Below are 21,338 nucleotides of genomic sequence, written 5' to 3'. Positions count from 1 at the left end.
TGAGAACTTCAGAAATCTCGATAATATCTGCCAACCTCCCACAGATTTTATCTGAAAGAAACTTGTAGTTCATCAGAAAGGACATCAAGAGGAAGCCCTTTGGCCACAACACCTCTTATGAAGGAATAACATCATCTACTCCCAGCAATCTTTGCCACCAAGAATCTAACAGGGACCACTAGATATTTGGAAAACTGCTCCCCTGGCCATGGGGGACCCCAACAGGCTTCATTACTCTAACTTCAGCTCAGGGGGCAGCGAGCAGAATGGGAAGTGACTTCTCTTCATGCAAAACACAACACATCACCTACTAAGAACAGTCGAATCCATGTGCAGATGAAACTGCACCTAGCCCTGGCTTGTGTGTTTCACTGGGTTGACTACCGGCCTGCTGTCAGAGCGCTCGCCTCAAGGTTTCCAGGTCCCTGCACATCCCTGCATTTCAGGCCAGGACCCCAGATGGGGGCGTGCCAGAGGCAACCAGTTGGCGCTGCTCTGGCACATTAATGTTTCTCTCCCTCTCCTTCTTCCAACCTTCCCTCTTGGTAAATAATAAATAAACCTTTAAACAAAAAGTTATTCATCTGTTAACTGTCTCATAAAATGCTTAGACACTAACTACAAAAGAAATGTAAAAAAAAAAATCACAAAAGGAACATTACAATTTTGTACTACATTCCCATAAATGCAGATATACACATTGCCCAGGGAAAATACCAATAATCATGCTTAAATGCCTCAGTGAAGAACAAACAAATACACGTGGAACTCAACATAATGAACAAACAAATACACTCACACAATATGGTGATTACAGTTAGAAATCATAAAAATATAAAACTGAAAATCTAGAGTTGAAAATATGATAAATAAAGTGAAAACTGCAAAGAGTTCCAAAGTAGCCATGATTAAGGAGTGAAAGGGATACGTCATCTCAGAGAAAACTTATATGAAGTTTGACTATCTTTCTTGTTTTTAAGATTTATTTTATTTTAAAAGATGGAAAGGGAAAAAGAGAGGGAGAGAAACATCAACATGTGGTTGCCTCTCGTACGCTTCCTGTCGGGGACCTGCCCCGCAACCCAGGCATCTGCCCTAGACTGGGAATTGAACTGGTGACCCTTTCGTACATAGGGCAGCACTCAATCCACTGAGCCACACCAGCACGGCTGACTACACTTTAGAGAAAACAGAACTAATAAATGTATACAAAATATTTTATTTAGCTTGGCCAGGTGGATTAGATGGTTGGGTAGTTTCCCAGAGCAGCACCAAAAGCCAGTTCTATTCCTACATGGGGACACAAAGGAGGCAACTGATTGATGCTTCTCTCTCCCCGTATCTCCCTCTCTCTGTGTCTCTATGCCTTCCTTTAGTCCTTTCAATAAATAAATAAATAATTTCATGAAGATGCTATCAACAGGGTTATGAAAACAAATTTTCTATACTCATCAGTGTGAAATCCATTCGGTTTCTGGCAACACTACTGACTTCAAATCCTTCCGTCTATGAGGACTGAGAACAGCAGGTATTGGGGCAGCTGGGAGAGAAGGGGGGGTGCCAACACACCACCCTGGCAACCCCAAGATCTACCCAAAAACCTGGGAAGGCAAATTGTGCACCTAAGTCAGGATGTGAGGACAGAGCAACCCCTAAAGAATGAAGGGTGCAGGACATAGAAAGCCTAGTCCAGGTCAATGGTGAGTGTAAAAGTCATCTTTTTAAAGAGAGAATTAACTTATTAAAGTCTGTGGAGATGAGGGACAAAGAAGGACCCCTGGAGACAGGATCAGAAGTGAGCTATTTATGCAAAGAGCTTGCATAAATAGCCCCAGCCCTGCAAAATGAGTAGAACCTCAAGAACTATTTTGCTCCTGTCTCTCCACATGGCCTGACTCTACTCGGAAGCACACGTTTTGCTTCTTGCACTGAGTTGCCCACGCTGGCATCTTTCTTTTTTCTACCTGAATAAAACTTGCTTTAGTATGATCCTGATTTGTTGTGCAAATTGACCCTAGCCTAATCAAGGTCACAAAGGTTATAGGACATGGAACTTTTCTGAATGTGACAGGGCTGGAGCAGTCCCTGGTATACCAGAGGTTCAGTAAGAAAGCCGCTGTCATCCCCTCAACTGGTTACCCTCTCCTGCTTGGGTCACACCATGTGTCACCCACAACTGTCACACTGTTAGGTCAGAGTCACTCAAGAAACCAGATGGATGCAGCAAGCTAAGGAGCAGGGTTTACTAGTGGGGAATAATAGGGAAAAGTGGAGCCAACCAAGGGAGATTGGGACTCACTCGGTTGTTTTTAGGTGAGGGTTTTTTAAGTGCAAAACCCCGCGAAGGGTAACTGGTTGGGGTGTCAGAGTCTGATTGGCTAGAGCTGGTGGCTGGGTGCCATTTCTGCTGACCACTGTTCTTGATACATCTTGTCAGGCTCAAGTTAAAGTTGCATCCTGTTACTCGGGATAGGCTGACCCCAGATCCCAATCTTGACCGGGCATCTGTTGTCCTGGGTAGGGTCGACAAGCAGTTTCCCATGGTACAGTTTTGTACCTGGTGATATTCCATTCCTCCTAGGCCTGCCTAGGTCTGTCACTCACCAGACCAGTCGCTGAGGCCTGAGCTCCAGAAAGTGACAGACTCACCACGTCCAGCCTGCAGGGCTCGGTGAGGTGATGGGGAGGGACCAGGGTAGCACACTCACCTCCACCTTCCCTCTTGGTAAATAATAAATAAACCTTTAAATAAAAAGTTATTCATCTGTTGCCTCAAAGGCTGCCTCAAAGCACCAGCCTCCATGGGACTCTGTGCACAGGCTGGGTCACAGCAGCGAGCAAAATAGGTTGTTCCTGGTATGGGGGCCCCTGGGCTGCCTCAAAGGCCTGTCACCCAAGAAGCTCTGCTGGGTCTCACAGCTACTGTGGGGAACACAACTCTGGCGCCTGCTCTACGTGATATTCAAACCTCACATCCTGAACACCTGATAAGGAATCTGAGAGACTGGAAATGGCAGCCAATGGAAGGCAGGAGTCCCGCCCTACAGTAGTGCCCAACCGGAAATGCTCTGCAAAGTCTTTATTGGGTGTTGGTGCCACTATTCCACGCCCACCTTCTAGGTAATGGAGATCTTACACTCCAGGGTGGCATCCTGTATTACGCCAGCCCTTTGCAGGAGTGGATTTGCAAATTTACACACCAAGAAGACCCTAGGAATACTAACTATGCTGTACCACCTTCCACTGAAATCATTTCTCAGGGAAGGGTCTCTGGTACGCCTGCAAGGCCTTTGATTCAGGGCTTATGACATGTGGCTCCTTCAGGCTGGATGTGATTAGGGAAGGTAGTTCAAGTCCCTAACGCTATCTACCCAGCCGCAGTTGGACTGGCTTTGCGAAGTGAATGTATTAAAACATGCACTAATACTTAAGTGCATCTGTTCCTGATGCAGCCAGGCTTAACCCTGCCTGTGCAGCAGTGTGACTGCAGTCCACACTGATTTCATTCGATCCCTCTGAATTCAGTTATCCATTTCCCCCCTAACAATGGAGTACATGTTGCAGACCTCAAAGACATGCAGTTCCTGGAGTTCAGCCCAGAACTGCATGTAAAGTTCCACCCAGAATATAGTAGTAATAAAGCTAGTCACACTGATTTGTTTTTTCCTCAGTGCATGCTCTAGGGTCTGAAATGTGCAGGAGCACTAGGTCAAAGATGAAAATGTTCATACCGTAATTTAAAAGTTACTTAAGATTACAAAGTGCAAATGATTATCTGACTTTGTTGAATTGCATGTAGTCTTTTTGCAATCGGAAGGATTCCTTTACCTGTTGACGAGAACACATCATCTCTGAATCTCAGTAAAGCACATCTCATTAAAGGGATGGGGATGTGGCCCATGGGAAGAATCTGTGAAATTTTACTAGGTTCACAACGTGGTTACCCCATCGAAGATATAAATCACAAGAATATAGGACAGCCTTAGAAAGTAAAATGAGATGTATAGTATAGACATAAATGGGAGTCCATTTATTGGTAATTTAATTATCAATAGAGAAAAATTAATTTTAGGAAAACGGGCAGAAATATCTTGTGACAGTTATTGGCATTTTCCTTAGTGTGAAAATGGTTCTGTGCTTATTGGAATGAAAGAGAGCTTGCGCGTTACGTAGCTAAGGGCGTACAGGTGAGATGAGGATAACTACGGTCGTGTCCAAGCAGTAAGATTAGGAACACACTCAGGAATTATATTTTGTGAGACACCAAGACACACTTGTAAAACCTGTCAAGAAAACGTTCTAAAATACAACTAGCAATATGATCAGGCAAGTAAAGTAACTTCAAGGTAAAGGATGGGGATGATGTTACAATTCAATGAGAACTGTTGGAACTCAGTCTAAAAATAACCGACTCATCTCTGCTTAGTGTAGCACAGCTATGCCACGGTATTACTCTTTAACAGGAGTGACACTTATTTTTCTCATATAGGCAGAATACTAAACTGTGTACTTGTATCTCTTCGATAACTGGGAAAGTGTCTGACTTACAACTAAGTGATAGGATACAATGCAAATGCAGACACATGAACATAACGCCCGAAAAACCCAGGTCACTTACAAAGGCTGCTCACTGCTGCTTGCTCATTCTGTTGAAAATGGAAAACCAGAAACATGTCAAAGGGTTTAGAGATTGAGCACTAATCCCAGGCATTCTATTGACAAGTTATTCAGGAACAAAGGAAAAGGGGTCCATTTTTAAAGTGTCCACCCATATCACCTGGTGCTTTTAAATGGATTCTATCACTTAGGAAAATGTTGTGGAAGCAAATAGCAAATATCACCAGGGATGATCAGTACTCACCCTCTTCTCTGAATAACCCCTGAGACATAACAAGGCTAATTGGGTCATGGAGACATACACCAAACCTAATTTGGCCAATTGGCTGCTGTCTGGAACAATCAGGAGTAAGATTCTCAGTTGTGGCCAAAGTGTCCTGGGCAGTGGAGGGAGGGCTTGTGTTCCAAAGCACTATGGTTACCACCCAGAGATCTCTGGTGCTGACACAGGAAGACTGGAAAGGAAGATGTGGCTGCTGAACGTGGTCAGGGCTGCAGGGAACAGATGGTGAGCGACACTGTCTCCTGCAGCCAGTCCTCACACAGTACAGGGTCATGTGGGCACTGAGCTTCCTCTATGAAGAAGAGGTGAACATTCCAGCAGGTGGGTAATGATACTATAGGTCTCCATTGTCAGTTCTGAATACGTTCCAGGTATCACGTCCCGCTGTCCTCAGTCCTGCAGAGTCAATGTCTGTAACATGTTGCAAAAACACTGGAAGATCAAAATGATGTACCCCATTCACCACAGTGGATAAAATCAAGCCTGTGATGCAAAAGAAAACTGAAGTTGCAGAAAGGACGGGCCCTGAATCACAGGGGTCACCTTAGTGTCCTGCCGTGTGCTAAGCTCCAAAAGGCGGTAGACAAAATACAGCTAAGTCTCAATGTAGTTTCCCCTGGAGCAACCATGGAAATGACAGGTAATGCTCCCATGAAGTCTGTGAGCCAGACGGTAAAGCATTAAGACATCAGAACAGAGTTGAAAATTCATAATAATTCCAACAATGAAAACAGTAGCAACAGCTGCTGTTTTCCATTTCACTGGCCTATGCTGTCTCTCTGCCCTGCACTGATGCCCTACTGCACTACAACGGAGAACATCCCCATCTCTCCACCACACTTAACTTTGAATGGCGACTTTTTAAAAAAGATTTTTATATTTTTAGACAGACGGAATGGGGCAGACAAACTAAGAGAGTGAAACATCAATGTATCCTTTCTTATCCCAGGCCCCATTCTGGGGACATGGAAGGAATCTCACTGGGAATCGAACTAGTGACCCTTTGGTTTGCAAGACTGCTCTCAATCCACTCAGACACACTATGCAGGGCGCAAGGCTTTTTATTATATTATTAAACGTTGCAACTTACAAAAGTGATGAAGTGTGTTAACTAATGAAGATTAATTGTTAAAGTATATATGTATCTACTACACTTTGTATAGCAAATACCCAGTTTAGAAACATTTCACACTATTAAAACGATTATCCCAAGCACCTGAAAAAAACAATTATTCCAACCATGAAAATTACTCGTTATTCAAGGAGTGAAAGTGGGTGTTGTTGGAACATATACCTTTGCTGCTTTACTCTCTGATTTCTTAAAGGAGAGTAGCCCAAATTAATAAAGGAACAGGTACATTATGTGAGCACAGACTTGACTAAAAACATATCAGTAGTACATCCACACCTCCAAAAATACTCATCCTAAATCCTCAAGGAAATGCAACTAAAACGACAGAGAGAGCACAATAAATATTTCTAAAAACGTTAAATTCAGAAAAACTGAAGAAATGAAGACTTTGTTGGAGTGAGGAACTGAACTTCGCATACATCTGGGGTAAGAATGTATAAAGGCACTATTAGTTGATGTCGTACTTTGTATGACTTTTCAAAATTTAAACATTCTACTTCTGAGATATATCCATAGTAGGAACACATAAAATTAAACTCCGATGTTGCCCAGAAAGTTTCCGTGCCATTACATTGAAAAAGAAAACACATTTTCAAGGACCTGGTGGAGAGGCTCAGTGGAATCAGTTGCAGCCTGCAAACCGAAGTGTTGGTGGTTGGATTCGCTGTCAGGGCACAACCCTGGGTTGCTGGGGTGGGAGCCAGCAGGGGACATTCAATAGGAGATCACAGTTTGATCTTGTTCTCCCTCAATTCCTCTCTCCCTTTCCCTCCTTAAAAATTAATAAAATAAAAAAAAGAAAATATGTTTCATACAATCTAACCATTTACACAATGAGAAGTCTCCAATATAAAAACGGTGTAGACTTATGGCTAAACATTTCCCTGGTTCACATCACATTTGAAGCCTCTAAAGAGTGAACAGTGAATAGGTAGCCATGACTATGAGAAAAAATCTTCAACATTTGAAGTCTCCATGAAGCTTAGCTACAGTGTAAACCGTCTGGTGAAGTAAAGGAAAGAGGATGGAAAACAAATTTCCCACACTGACTGACTATATTCCTAAGACCTTTACCCAGACTGAAGTCTCTCAATATAATATAGCTTAGTGCTACAAGGAAAACAACCTCAAATGGCATGTATATAAAAAACCTATCAACTGTGACATCAGGGAATAAAAAAACATGTCTACAGCTAAAAGATTTCCCAAATAATCTTATAACAACTGAGTAATTGTGAATTTTCTGATAAGAACAGAGGCCATGACTGCTGGTAAGATATTACACATAATCTCAGTACTCAAAAGGCATCACTGGAGTGTAAACTCCACCTTAACAACTGAAATTACGAATGCAAGAAAAGGATTTTCCAAATTTACTGAATGCATGGGGATATTTCCAGGTGAGAAACTATCTGATGACAATGCAGGTGACTGATACTGACAAAGGATTTCCCACATTCACTGCACTCAAAAGGACTTTATCCCATGTAAACAGCTCAACGATGACAAAAGGAGGCACTAATGATAAACGTATTTGCACATAAACCACAGCCATAAGGTTATTCTCCAAGGTGAACTCTCTGATGGCAACGAAGGGTAAAGCTCCTGGCAAAGGATTTCCCACATTTCTTGCACTCATAAGGCCTTTCTCCAGTGTGAACTCTGTGATGTTTAGAAAGGCCAGACCTACTGGTACAACATTTCCCGCATTCGCTGCACTCATAACGCCTTTCTCCAGTGTGAACTCTATGATGTTTGTGGAGAGCAGAGCTAGTGATATAAGATTTCCCACATTCACTGCACTCATAAGGCCTTTTGCCAGTGTGAACTCTCTGATGCTTCAAAAGGGAGGACCTCCAAGGAAAAAATTTTCCACATTCACTGCACCTATAAGGTCTATCTCCAGTATGAACTCTCTGATGTTTGTGGAGAGCAGAGTTAGTGATATAAGATTTCCCACATTCACTACACTCATAAGGCCTTTTGCCAGTGTGAACTCTCTGATGCTTCAAAAGGGAGGATCTCCAAGGAAAATATTTTCCACATTCACTGCACTCATAAGGCCTTTCTCCACTATGAACTCTCTGATGATAATGGAGGTCATAGCTAGTGGTGTAAGATTTGCCACATTCATTGCAAACATAAGGCCTTTCTCCAGTGTGAATTTTGTGATGCTTCAAAAGCGAAGACCTCCATGGAAAAAATTTCCCACATTCATTGCACTTATAAGGCCTTTCTCCAGTGTGAATTCTCTGATGTTTATGGAGGTCAGAGCTAGTGGTACAAGATTTCCCACATTCAGTACACTTATAAGGCCTTTCTCCAGTGTGAACTCTCTGATGTCTATGGAGGACAGACCTACTAGCATAAGTATTCCCGCATTCACTGCACTCATAAGGCCTTTCTCCAGTGTGAATTCTCTGATGCTCCAAAAGGGAGGACCTCCAAGGAAAAAATTTCCCACATTCACTGCACTCATAAGGCCTTTCTCCAGTGTGAACTCTCTGATGAACACGGAGAGCAGAAGTACTCGCAAAAGACTTCCCACATTGACTGCATACATAAGGCCTTTCTCCGGTGTGAACTTTTTGATGATGCACAAAACCAGAGTTCCAAGTAAACAATTTCCCACAATCCCTGCATGTATAAGGCTTTTCTCCAGTGTGAACTCTCTGATGAACACGGAGGGCAGAAATTCTGGAAAAAGACTTCTTACATTCAAAACACTGAAAACAGTGGCTTCCTGTAAGGAAATTCTGGTCATTAACAAGTGTGTCCCCACAGCCCATGGCTTTCTTACATTCTCTTCGGCTGTAATGACATTTTGTACTTTGAGAAGTTATTCCAGACTGAGAGTTTGTGTTTGCCCTGTGCATGGTGTGAGTATCCTGTTGCTCAAGGTGTCCTGAGGTGATGGTGAAGTCTTTTGCAACCTGACTAGACGTACAAGGCTCCCATGACATATGGGAATTGCAGCTCTTCCCAAGTGAGACACTGTCCACACTGCTTAGGAGGTCATTCTGTGTTGTATCTTGTTCCTGATGCTGGTTCCTCCGTGCACTGAAATAAAATGGTTTTGCACATGCCCCACACCTCAGCAGAGTTCTGCTGTGTTGCGGTCCCTGCTGATCAACCAAGAGGAAAATGTCTCTTAAGACCGGCTCACATCTCTCACAGGGGTGGCCCTTCTGGGAAGACAACGTTGCCTTGGGATACTCTTCCTGTGACGCTTGTTCAGAGAGTTTCTGTTCAGTGGGTGCCTCCACATCCTTTGCCACACAGCAGCAACCTGAACAAAAACAAACCCTGCTGAAGTGCATACTGAAGTAGGAGGGGGTATTCTCACCACAAATTTGCATTGTCATATACGAGCATGATTCCCTGTGACACTTTTCAAGGCAAGTGGGATGGATAGATTCTAAGAAAGGGTAGTTGTGCATTACTAGGCAAACAATACAGAAAATAATGGTCCTCTCATTAACTGAAGTACATTATGGTAGGACGTGAAACAATAAAAGGTGGGCTTTAAAAGTTATTCCGCTGATGGTGGCCTGCAAAATCTTTCCTGCTGGTGATGTCAGGCTGTAGAGGACAATATATGTGCCAAAACCCACAATAATCAACAGCAGAACACATACTGGTAAGGTTCCTATGGATAAATTTGCTTCAAGGATCAATGATCATTCAGTAAAGGTGAACAGCACACCAAAAACACTCCTCACACAGAGGGTTGTGCTGTAGAGGTTACAGAGGCAGAGATGACCCCTGGCTAGAAGTCACAGTAGAAAAGATAACTATGACAACTCAAAAATAGGCCTAGTGCCAACACTTGATAAGGATACATATATTAAGGTGTGTCCACTGGTAGTAGTGACAAAATGCAGTTAAACAGACCAGGTTTCTCATTATATTTTAACAAGGCCATGGCATCAAATTCTCCCCAAGTGCCTCTAATGGCACCAGAGCGTCTCTAAGCCCATCCTCACATGGCTGGACTCATATCCATCTTGTGCTGCAGAAAGTACACCTCCAGTTCCCTCCCAGTTGAGCAGTTACATGCAGTTGTGCTGATGCAACTACTAAGAGAAAACAGAAGACACGCATTACCAGCACTATCGCAGACAACTCCCCACAAACAGGCAGAAAGAAAAAGATCTATGGGAGTACCACCAGCAGGATGGCAGAATAAAAAAGACAATTATTCTCCGCCTTCAAGAGTAATTATATAATTATATATGATAAAAGCAGCGCTATGGAAAAGGGGAAGTAATTAAGACATAAATTTTTCCAAAGAGCTATAAAGAGGAGCATAAAACAAGAAATGCCACAGAAATAACTGTAAGAGAGAAAGGCTTAGCAAAGATGCTTAGACTCCTAAGAGAAGGGTGAGAGCTCCTGTATAAGCCACTGAGCTGGTGCTACAGTGGACTCTAGTGGCCTGTTTGGTGAATGACCATGGCAACCGTTCTCTCTGAGAACTTTAGAAATCTTGATAATATCTGCCAACCTCCCACAGATTTTATCTGAAAGAAACCTGTAGTTCATCAGAAAGGACATCAAGAGGAAGCCCTTTGGCCACAACACCTCTTATGAAGGAATAACATCATTTACTCCCAGCAATCTTTGCCACCAAGAATCTAACAGGGACCACTAGATATTTGGAAAACTGCTCCCCTGGCCATGGGGGACCCCAACAGGCTTCATTACTCTAACTTCAGCTCAGGGGGCAGCGAGCAGAATGGGAAGTGACTTCTCTTCATGCAAAACACAACACATCACCTACTAAGAACAGTCGAATCCATGTGCAGATGAAACTGCACCTAGCCCTGGCTTGTGTGTTTCACTGGGTTGACTACCGGCCTGCTGTCAGAGCGCTCGCCTCAAGGTTTCCAGGTCCCTGCACATCCCTGCATTTCAGGCCAGGACCCCAGATGGGGGCGTGCCAGAGGCAACCAGTCGGCGCTGCTCTGGCACATTAATGTTTCTCTCCCTCTCCTTCTTCCAACCTTCTCCTCTAGGTAAATAATAGATTTTTAATATAAACACTAATTCTTATGGTAACTATCTCATAAAATGCTTAGACGTCAACACTAACACGAAAAGAAATGTAAAAAAGAAATCACAAATGGAACATCACAATTTTGTACTTAATTCCCAATAAATGGAGATCTACACATAGGCTAGGCAAACATACAAATAATCATGCTTAAATACCTCAGTGAGGAACAGCAAATACACATGGAACTCAACATAATGAACAAACAAATACACTCACACAATATGGTGATTATACTCAGAATCATAAAAATATAAAACTGAAAATCTGGGATTTAGAAATATGATAAATAAAGTGAAAACTGCAAAGAGAGTTCCAGAGTAGGCATGCTCCAGATGCGAAAGGGATACATCATCTAAGAGGCAGCTTATATGAAGTTTAACTATCCTTCTTGTTTTTAAGATTTATTTTATTTTATTTTAAAAGATGGAAAGGGAAAAAGAGAGGGAGAGAAACATCAACATGTGGTTGCCCCTCGTACGCTCCCTAATGGGGACCTGCCCCGCAACCCAGGCATCTGCCCTAGACTGGGAATTGAACTGGTGACCCTTTCGTACATAGGGCAGCACTCAATCCACTGAGCCACACCAGCATGGCGGACTACACTTTAGAGAAAACAGAACTAATAAATGTATACAAAATATTTTATTTAGCTTGGCCAGGTGGATTAGATGGTTGGGTAGTTTCCCAGAGCAGCACCAAAAGCCAGTTCTATTTCCACATGGGGACACAAAGGAGGCAACTGATTGATGCTTTTCTCTCTCTCTCTGTGTCTCCCACTCTCTGTCTCTCTATGCCTTCCCTTCTAACAGTCAATAAACATATCCTCAGGTGACAATTAAAAATAAATAATTTCATGAAGATGCTATCAACAGGGTTATAAAAGCAAATTTTTTTAATACACATCAGTGTGAAATCCATTAGGTTTTTGGCAACTCTACTGACTTCGAATCCTTCCGTCTATGAGGACCGAGAACAGCAGGTATTGGGGCAGCAGGGAGAGAAGGGGGCGGTGCCAACACACCACCCTGGCAACCCCAAGATCTACCCAAAAACCTGGGAAGGCAAATTGTGCACCTAAGTCAGGATGTGAGGACAGAGAGCAACCCCTAAAGAATGAAGGGTGCAGGACATAGAAAGCTTAGTCCAGGTCAATGGTGAGTGTAAAAGTCCTTATTTTTTTAAAGAGAGAGTTAACTTATTAAAGTCTGTGGCGATGAGGGATAAAGAAGGACCTCTGGAGACAGGACCAGCAGTGAGCCCAAGGCAAACTGCTGCTTATCATGGCTTCTGGGTGCGAATCTGATGAATACCCTCAGAGGTTTTAATAGGAACAAACTCAACACTGAAGAAAGGGGGTGCAGGCATGCCAAAGTTGAGCACAAAGGGGCAGTCAGTGTCTTACCCAGCGAGGATACGTGAGCAAAGTTCTCCAGCATCACATCGAGGTACAGGCGTCTCTGAGTCTCATCAAGGAGGCACCATTCTGTCCTGGACAGATACACAGCCACATCCTCAAAGGTCACAACAACCTGTCAGAATTAATACAAATGAATCCAGAATAGTCTGTCTGACATCAGCCCTGCCCGATGCTGTTCCAGAACAACCTTTCCCACTCCCAAAACCATCCAGGAGGCCCAGCCTCGAGAAGAAAACAACTGTGATGCCTGCTGTCTCATCACTCACATAGCCCTCAGCAACAGCAGCAAAGATGGGTGGAGCAGCAGGTAAGTAGGCATCTAGTCTCAAACCAAACTTTCATGACTCCATCCCTCCTGTCCAGCAATTCTGGGGAGTCTTGCAGATCATGCCTCTACACAGAGCCAAACATGGGCTTATGTTTCACCTTTCAATCCCCACACCAAGGACCCAAGACCATGACTTCACACTTCCTCCAGCTGGGCACAGTGTGATGTCCTCCTCTTTCACAGCTTCACACCCCAGTTTCACCTCCTCAGCTCTGCCACCTCCTGCTCCAACCACAGGCATCACTCTGAAAGCACCAGTGAACTTAGCCTATGGCTTCCAGACAGTGCTCAAGTATTTAAGAATGGCCCAGTACAACCGAGGCAGGGCAGAAAGAATTTAGGGGAAATTTCTGACAGGTGGAAGGAGGATGTAGGAGGCCACAACACTTAGCCACAGCCCCTACCTTTGGGCACCAACAAAGGAAAACAGTTAATGGCAGGAAGCCCCTTGGGCAACCACAGAAATGAAAACTAAAAGCAAACCTCCCAACCAGGTGTCCCACTCACAATTTGGCGCCAAGGAGCTTGCAGAAATAGCCCCCGCCCTGCAAAACAGGTAAAACCCCAAGAATTATTTCGCTACCGTCTCTCCACATGGCCAGACTCCAGCCCCCGGGGCCCCTGGGGTCTTAAGAGGTTCAGTAAGAAAACCGCCCTCGGCCTCGCATTCCTTCACCCTATCCTGCTCTGGTCACACCATGTGTCACCCACAACCGTCTCAAATGACCAGTCGCTGGGGCCTGAGCTCCAGAAAGTAAGGGAATCACCACACCCGGCCTGCAGGGCTCCGTGAGGTGAAGGTGAGGGACCCAGGTCGTGCACCAACCTCCACTCTGTGCCTCAGCGTACCCGCCTCCATGGGACTCTGTGCACAGGCTGGGTCACAGCAGCGAGCAAATAGGTTGTTCCTGGTATGGGGGCCCCTGGGCTGCCTCAAAGGCCTGTCACCCAAGAAGCTCTGCTGGGTCTCACAGCTACTGTGGGGAACACAACTCTGGCGCCTGCTCTACGTGATATTCAAACCTCACATCCTGAACACCTGATAAGGAATCTGAGAGACTGGAAATGGCAGCCAATGGAAGGCAGGAGTCCCGCCCTACAGTAGTGCCCAACCGGAAATGCTCTGCAAAGTCTTTATTGGGTGTTGGTGCCACTATTCCACGCCCACCTTCTAGGTAATGGAGATCTTACACTCCAGGGTGGCATCCTGTATTACGCCAGCCCTTTGCAGGAGTGGATTTGCAAATTTACACACCAAGAAGACCCTAGGAATACTAACTACGCTGTACCACCTTCCACTGAAATCATTTCTCAGGGAAGGGTCTCTGGTACGTCTGCAAGGCCTTTGATTCAGGGCTTATGACATGTGGCTCCTTCAGGCTGGATGTGATTAGGGAAGGTAGTTCAAGTCCCTAACGCTACCTACCCAGCCGCAGTTGGACTGGCTTTGCGAAGTGAATGTATTAAAACATGCACTAAACTTAAGTGCATCTGTTCCTGATGCAGCCAGGCTTAACCCTGCCTGTGCAGCAGTGTGACTGCAGTCCACACTGATTTCATTCGATCCCTCTGAATTCAGTTATCCATTTCCGCCCTAACAATGGAGTACATGTTGCAGACCTCAAAGACATGCAGTTCCTGGAGTTCAGCCCAGAACTGCATGTAAAGTTCCACCCAGAATATAGTAGTAATAAAGCTAGTCACACTGATTTGTTTTTTCCTCAGTGCATGCTCTAGGGTCTGAAATGTGCAGGAGCACTAGGTCAAAGATGAAAATGTTCATACCGTAATTTAAAAGTTACTTAAGATTACAAAATGCAAATGATTATCTCAGACTTTGTTGAATTGCATGTAGTCTTTTTGCAATCAGAAGGATTCCTTTACCTGTTGACGAGAACACATCATCTCTGAATCTCAGTAAAGCACATCTCATTAAAGGGATGGGGATGTGGCCCATGGGAAGAATCTGTGAAATTTTACTAGGTTCACAACGTGGTTACCCCATCGAAGATATAAATCACAAGAATATAGGACAGCCTTAGAAAGTAAAATGAGATGTATAGTATAGACATAAATGGGAGTCCATTTATTGGTAATTTAATTATCAATAGAGAAAAATTAATTTTAGGAAAACGGGCAGAAATATCTTGTGACAGTTATTGGCATTTTCCTTAGTGTGAAAATGGTTCTGTGCTTATTGGAATGAAAGAGAGCTTGCGCGTTACGTAGCTAAGGGCGTACAGGTGAGATGAGGATAACTACGGTCGTGTCCAAGCAGTAAGATTAGGAACACACTCAGGAATTATATTTTGTGAGACACCAAGACACACTTGTAAAACCTGTCAAGAAAACGTTCTAAAATACAACTAGCAATATGATCAGGCAAGTAAAGTAACCTCAAGGTAAAGGATGGGGATGATGTTACAATTCAATGAGAACTGTTGGAACTCAGTCTAAAAATAACCAACTCATCTCTGCTTAGTGTAGCACAGCTATGCCACGGTATTACTCTTTAACAGGAGCGACACTTATTTTTCTCATATAGGCAGAATACTAAACTGTGTACTTGTATCTCTTCGATAACTGGGAAAGTGTCTGACTTACAACTAAGTGATAGGATACAATGCAAATGCAGACACATGAACATAACGCCCGAAAAACCCAGGTCACTTACAAAGGCTGCTCACTGCTGCTTGCTCATTCTGTTGAAAATGGAAAACCAGAAACATGTCAAAGGGTTTAGAGATTGAGCACTAATCCCAGGCATTCTATTGACAAGTTATTCAGGAACAAAGGAAAAGGGGTCCATTTTTAAAGTGTCCACCCATGTCACCTGGTGCTTTTAAATGGATTCTATCACTTAGGAAAATGTTGTGGAAGCAAATAGCAAATATCACCAGGGATGATCAGTACTCACCCTCTTCTCTGAATAACCCCTGAGACATAACAAGGCCAATTGGGTCATGCAGACATACACCAAACCTAATTTGGCCAATTGGCTGCTGTCTGGAACAATCAGGAGTAAGATTCTCAGTTGTGGCCAAAGTGTCCTGGGCAGTGGAGGGAGGGCTTGTGTTCCAAAGCACTATGGCTACCACCCAGAGATCTCTGGTGCTGACACAGGGAGACTGGAAAGGAAGATGTGGCTGCTGAACGTGGTCAGGGCTGCAGGGAACAGATGGTGAGCGACACTGTCTCCTGCAGCCAGTCCTCACACAGTACAGGGTCATGTGGGCACTGAGCTTCCTCTATGAAGAAGAGGTGAACATTCCAGCAGGTGGGTAATGATACTATAGGTCTCCATTGTCAGTTCTGAATACGTTCCAGGTATCACGTCCCGCTGTCCTCAGTCCTGCAGAGTCAATGTCTGTAACATGTTGCAAAAACACTGGAAGATCAAAATGATGTACCCCATTCACCACAGTGGATAAAATCAAGCCTGTGATGCAAAAGAAAACTGAAGTTGCAGAAAGGACGGGCCCTGAATCACAGGGGTCACCTTAGTGTCCTGCCGTGTGCTAAGCTCCAAAAGGCGGTAGACAAAATACAGCTAAGTCTCAATGTAGTTTCCCCTGGAGCAACCATGGAAATGACAGGTAATGCTCCCATGAAGTCTGTGAGCCAGACGGTAAAGCATTAAGACATCAGAACAGAGTTGAAAATTCATAATAATTCCAACAATGAAAACAGTAGCAACAGCTGCTGTTTTCCATTTCACTGGCCTATGCTGTCTCTCTGCCCTGCACTGATGCCCTACTGCACTACAACGGAGAACATCCCCATCTCTCCACCACACTTAACTTTGAATGGCGACTTTTTAAAAAAGATTTTTATATTTTTAGACAGACGGAATGGGGCAGACAAACTAAGAGAGTGAAACATCAATGTATCCTTTCTTATCCCAGGCCCCATTCTGGGGACATGGAAGGAATCTCACTGGGAATCGAACTAGTGACCCTTTGGTTTGCAAGACTGCTCTCAATCCACTCAGACACACTATGCAGGGCGCAAGGCTTTTTATTATATTATTAAACGTTGCAACTTACAAAAGTGATGAAGTGTGTTAACTAATGAAGATTAATTGTTAAAGTATATATGTATCTACTACACTTTGTATAGCAAATACCCAGTTTAGAAACATTTCACACTATTAAAACGATTATCCCAAGCACCTGAAAAAAACAATTATTCCAACCATGAAAATTACTCGTTATTCAAGGAGTGAAAGTGGGTGTTGTTGGAACATATACCTTTGCTGCTTTACTCTCCGATTTCTTAAAGGAGAGTAGCCCAAATTAATAAAGGAACAAGTACATTATGTGAGCACAGATTTGACTAAAAACATATCAGTAGTCCATTCACACCTCCAAAAATACTCATCCTAAATCCTCAAGGAAATGCAACTAAAACGACAGAGAGAGCACAATAAATATTTCTAAAAACGTTAAATTCAGAAAAACGGAAGAAATGAAGACTCTGTTGGAGTGAACTTCGCATACATCTGGGGTAAGAATGTATAAAGGCACAATTAGTTGATGTCGTACTTTGTATGACTTTTCAAAATTTAAACATTCTACTTCTGAGATATATCCATAGTAGGAACATACAAAATTAAACTCCGATGTTGCCCAGAAAGTTTCCGTGCCATTACACCGAAAGAGAAAACACATTTTCAAGGCCCTGGTGGAGAGGCTCAGTGGAATGAGTTGCAGCCTGCAAACGAAAGTGCTGGTGGTTAGATTCGCTGTCAGGGCACATCCCTGGGTTGCTGGGGCGGGAGCCAGCAGGGGACATTTAATAGGAAATCACAGTTTGATCTTGCTCTCCCTCACTTTCTCTCTCCCTTCCCCTCCTCTAAAAAATTACTAAAATTTTTGAAAAAGAATATACGTTTCGTGTCATCTAACCATTTACACAATGAGAACTCTCCAGTGTCAAAACAGTATAGACTTATACCTAAAGATTTCCCTGGTTCACATCACACATTAAGACTCTAAAGAGTGAACAGTGAATAGGTGGCCATGACAATGAGGGCAAAATGTCCAACTTTTGACGACTCCATAAATCTTATCTTGGTGTAAACTGTCTGGTGATATAAAGGAAAGAGGATGGAAAATGAATTTCCCACACTGACTGTACTCTTAAGGACTTTCTTTACCCAGACTGAAGTATCTCAATATAATATAGCTTAGTGCTACAAGGAAAACAATCTCAAATGGCACGTATATAAAAAACCTATCAACTGTGACATCACAGAAGAAGAAACCCATGTCTACAACTAAAAGATTTCCCAGATAATATTATAACAACTGAGTGATTGTGAATTTTCTGATGAGAACAGAGGCCATGACTGCTGGTAAGATATTACACATAATCTCAGCACTCAAAAGGCATCACTGGAGTATAAACTCCACCTGAACAACTGACATTACGAATGCAAGAAAAGGATTTTCCAAATTCACTGCATGCATAAGGACATTTCCCAGGGTGAAGTCTCTGATGACAATGCAGGTAACTGATACTGATAAAGGATTTCCCACATTCACTGCACTCAAAAGGACTTTATCCCGTGTAAACAGCTCAACGATGACAAAAGGAGGCACTAAAAACGAAAGTATTTGCACATAAACCACAGCCATAAGGTTATTCTCCAAAGTGAACTCTCTGATGACAACGAAGGGTAAAGCTCCTGGCAAAGGATTTCCCACATTTCTTGCACTCATAAGGCCTTTCTCCAGTGTGAACTCTGTGATGTTTAGAGAGTCCAGACCTAGTGGTATAACATTTCCCACATTCACTGCACTCATAAGGCCTTTCTCCAGTGTGAACTCTCTGATGCTCCAAAAGGTTGGACCTCGTTAGAAATAATTTCCCACATTCACTACATTCATGAGGCCTTTCTCCAGTGTGTACAATGTGATGTACACGGAGGGCAGAAGCACTGGGAAAGCACTTCCCACATTCACTGCACTCATAAGGCCTTTCTCCAGTATGAACTCTCTGATGTCTTTTGAGTTCAGAGCTAGTGATATAAGATTTCCCACATTCACTGCAAACATAAGGCCTTTCTCCAGTGTGAATTCTCTGATGATTTAGAAAACTAGACCTCCACCTAAAAAATTTTCCACAATCACTGCATGTATAAGGCTTTTCTCCAGTGTGAACTCTCTGATGACTAAGAAGAACATACCTATAGGGGAAAGATTTCCCACATTCACTGCACTCATAAGGCCTTTCTCCAGTGTGAACGTTGTGATGGTGGTAAAGGGCAGTAGCAGTGGTGTAAGATTTCCCGCATTCACTGCACTCATAAGGCCTTTCTCCAGTGTGAACTCTCTGATGGACACGGAGGGCAGAAATTCTGGAAAAAGACTTCTCACATTCAAAACATTCCAAATACTGTCTCCCTGTAAGGAAACTATGGTCATTAAGTGTATCCTCACAGCCCGTGGCTTTCTTACATTCTCTTCGGCTGTAATGACATTTTGTACTTTGAGAAGTTATTCCAGACTGAGAGGTTCTGTTTGCCCTGTGCATGGTGTGAGTATCCTGTTGCTCAAGGTGTCCTGAGGTGATGGTGAAGTCTTTTGCAACCTGACTAGACGTACAAGGCTCCCATGACATATGGGAATTGCAGCTCTTCCCAAGTGAGACACTGTCCACACTGCTTAGGAGGTCATTCTGTGTTGTATCTTGTTCCTGATGCTGGTTCCTCCGTGCACTGAAATAAAATGGTTTTGCACATGCCCCACACCTCAGCAGAGTTCTGCTGTGTTCAGTTCCCTGCTGATCAACCAAGAGGAAAATGTCTCTTAAGACCGGCCCACATCTCTCACAGGGGTGGCCCTTCTGGGAAGACAAAGCTGCCTTGGGATACTCTTCCTGTGACGCTTGTTCAGACAGTTTCTGTTCAGTGGGTGCCTCCACATCCTCTGCCACACAGCAGCAACCTGAACAAAAGCAAACACTACTGAAGTACACAGTGAACTAGTGTGGGGGTATTCTCATCACAAATTTCCACCTGTCATATGTAAGGATGATTCCCTGTGACAATTTGCAAGACAAGAGGGATAGACTTTAAGAAAGGGTAGTAGTGCATTATTAGGCATTAAGAGAGAAAATAATTGGCCTCTTATTAAAGGAAGTAAATTATGGTAGGATGTGGAAGAAGGACAGACAGGGTTTAAAAGTTGTTCTCCTGCCGCAAAGTCATTCCTACTGAAAACAGAAGGCATGCATTACCAGCATTGCTGTAGAACAACACGTTGCAAACAGACAAAAGGAAAAAGATCTATAGGAGTTGCATCAGGTGGATGACAGAATAAAAAATACAAATACTATATGCCCTTCAAGAGCAATTAGAAAATTATCTTTCTAAAAGCAGCCCTATGGAAAAATGGATATAAATAGGGGATCAATTTTTCCAAGAGCCATAAAGTGGAGCACAAAAAAGGAAATGGACAGAAAGAATTCTAAGAGAGACTCGCTTAGCAAAGATGCTTAGGTTCCTAAGAGAAGGGTGAGAGCTTCCTCTCCAAGCCACTGAGCTTGTGCTACAGTGGACTCCAGTGACCTGTTTTGTAAATTACCATGGCTACCATTGTGTCCTGCTAACAGAAAGTTTGCCTGCCAGATTCTAAGTGCCTGACTGGAATTCTACGTCACATAACTGGAATTCTGGCCAGGACCCCAGTTGAGGGCATGCTAGAGGGAAGGAACCGACATTTCTCCAGCACACTGATGTTTTGCTCCCTCTCTCTATTCCTTTCTTCCCCTCTTGGTAAATAATAAATAAATCTACAATATAAAAGCTAATTTTTATGTTAACCATCTCATAAACTGCTCAGCCCTCAATACTAAGACCAAAGATATGTAAAAAAAAAAAAATCACAAAGGGAACATCACAATTTTGAGCTGCATTCCCAATAAATAGAGATCTACACATTGCCCACACTAAAATACAAATAGTCATTTTTAAAATGCTCAGTGAGGAACAAGCAAATACACATGGAACCAAACATAATGAACAAACAAGTATAGTCACAAAATATGGGGAAGAGTCAGAAACCATAAAAAAAATTGAAGAGAAATTTAGGAATTGAGAAGAACATGATGAATAATGTAAAAACTGCGAAGACAGTTTCAAACTAGGCAAGACCAAGACGTAAAATGACGTCATCGCAAGGCAGATTATATGAAGTTTGAATACACTTTGTAAAAAATATTTTACTTATTTTAGTTTTAGGGATGGAAAGAAAGGGAGAAAGAGAGGGAGAAAAACATCAATGTGTGGTTGCCTTTCTTGCGACGCCTACTGGAGACCTGACCTGCAACCCAGGCACGTGCCCTAGACTGGGAATCCAACTGGTCACCCTTTGATTCGCAGTCCTGCACTCAATCCACTGAGCCACACCAGCCATGGCTGACTACACTTTAGAGACAACAGGACTAATAAATATACACAAAATATTTTATTCAGCTTGGCCAGGTGGATTAGATGGT

The 21,338-nt window shown here is 43.2% G+C and overlaps 3 protein-coding genes across 6 annotated transcripts in view; all 3 read right to left on the bottom strand.

Moving 5' to 3' along the window:
• The window catches only part of LOC139440257 (zinc finger protein 551-like), a 65,888-nt gene that overhangs the window by 31,207 nt on the left and 13,343 nt on the right, over positions 1–21,338 (bottom strand).
• The window catches only part of LOC112313823 (zinc finger protein 211), an 82,758-nt gene that overhangs the window by 48,080 nt on the left and 13,340 nt on the right, over positions 1–21,338 (bottom strand). For 2 of the 3 annotated variants that reach the window (XM_045203434.2, XM_053915596.1), the window contains exon 1: positions 12,494–12,622. The exons of the other annotated variant lie outside the window; for it this stretch is intronic. The gene's annotated coding sequence lies outside the window, so the exon portion shown is untranslated. Of the gene's footprint in view, positions 1–12,493; positions 12,623–21,338 lie in introns of those variants that run through there. 3 annotated transcript variants of the gene reach the window in all.
• Positions 5,944–19,399, bottom strand: LOC128779133 (zinc finger protein 256). 2 transcript variants are annotated; one of them, XM_053915594.2, is made up of 3 exons: positions 15,754–15,829; positions 12,494–12,620; positions 5,944–9,321 (listed from the first exon to the last, which is right to left on the bottom strand). In XM_053915594.2, exons 1-3 carry the CDS (start codon positions 15,799–15,801, stop codon positions 7,592–7,594), a joined length of 1,905 nt encoding a protein of 634 aa, XP_053771569.1. In that variant the 5' UTR covers positions 15,802–15,829; the 3' UTR covers positions 5,944–7,591. The 2 variants fall into 2 exon arrangements, with proteins under 2 accessions (XP_053771569.1, XP_024426213.2); XM_024570445.4 differs by lacking the exons at positions 12,494–12,620; positions 15,754–15,829 and adding an exon at positions 19,027–19,399.

This window comes from Desmodus rotundus, chromosome 12, assembly GCF_022682495.2.
Source record: "Desmodus rotundus isolate HL8 chromosome 12, HLdesRot8A.1, whole genome shotgun sequence".
Classification (NCBI taxonomy): Eukaryota; Metazoa; Chordata; class Mammalia; order Chiroptera; family Phyllostomidae; genus Desmodus; species Desmodus rotundus.
The sequence above is the reverse complement of the archived record's forward strand: the minus strand, read 5'-3'. Positions and strand labels throughout refer to the sequence as shown.

Bases quoted from the DNA above. Each gene is read 5' to 3' on its own strand.
- LOC128779133 (XM_024570445.4), bottom strand. From the start codon at position 19,264: ATGACCATAGTTTCCTTACAGGGAGACAGTATTTGGAATGTTTTGAAT. The intron at 9,322-19,026 runs GTATGTTCTTCT...GTTTTTGTTCAG, and splicing joins GGGAAATCTTTCCCCTATAG to GTTGCTGCTGTGTGGCAAAG.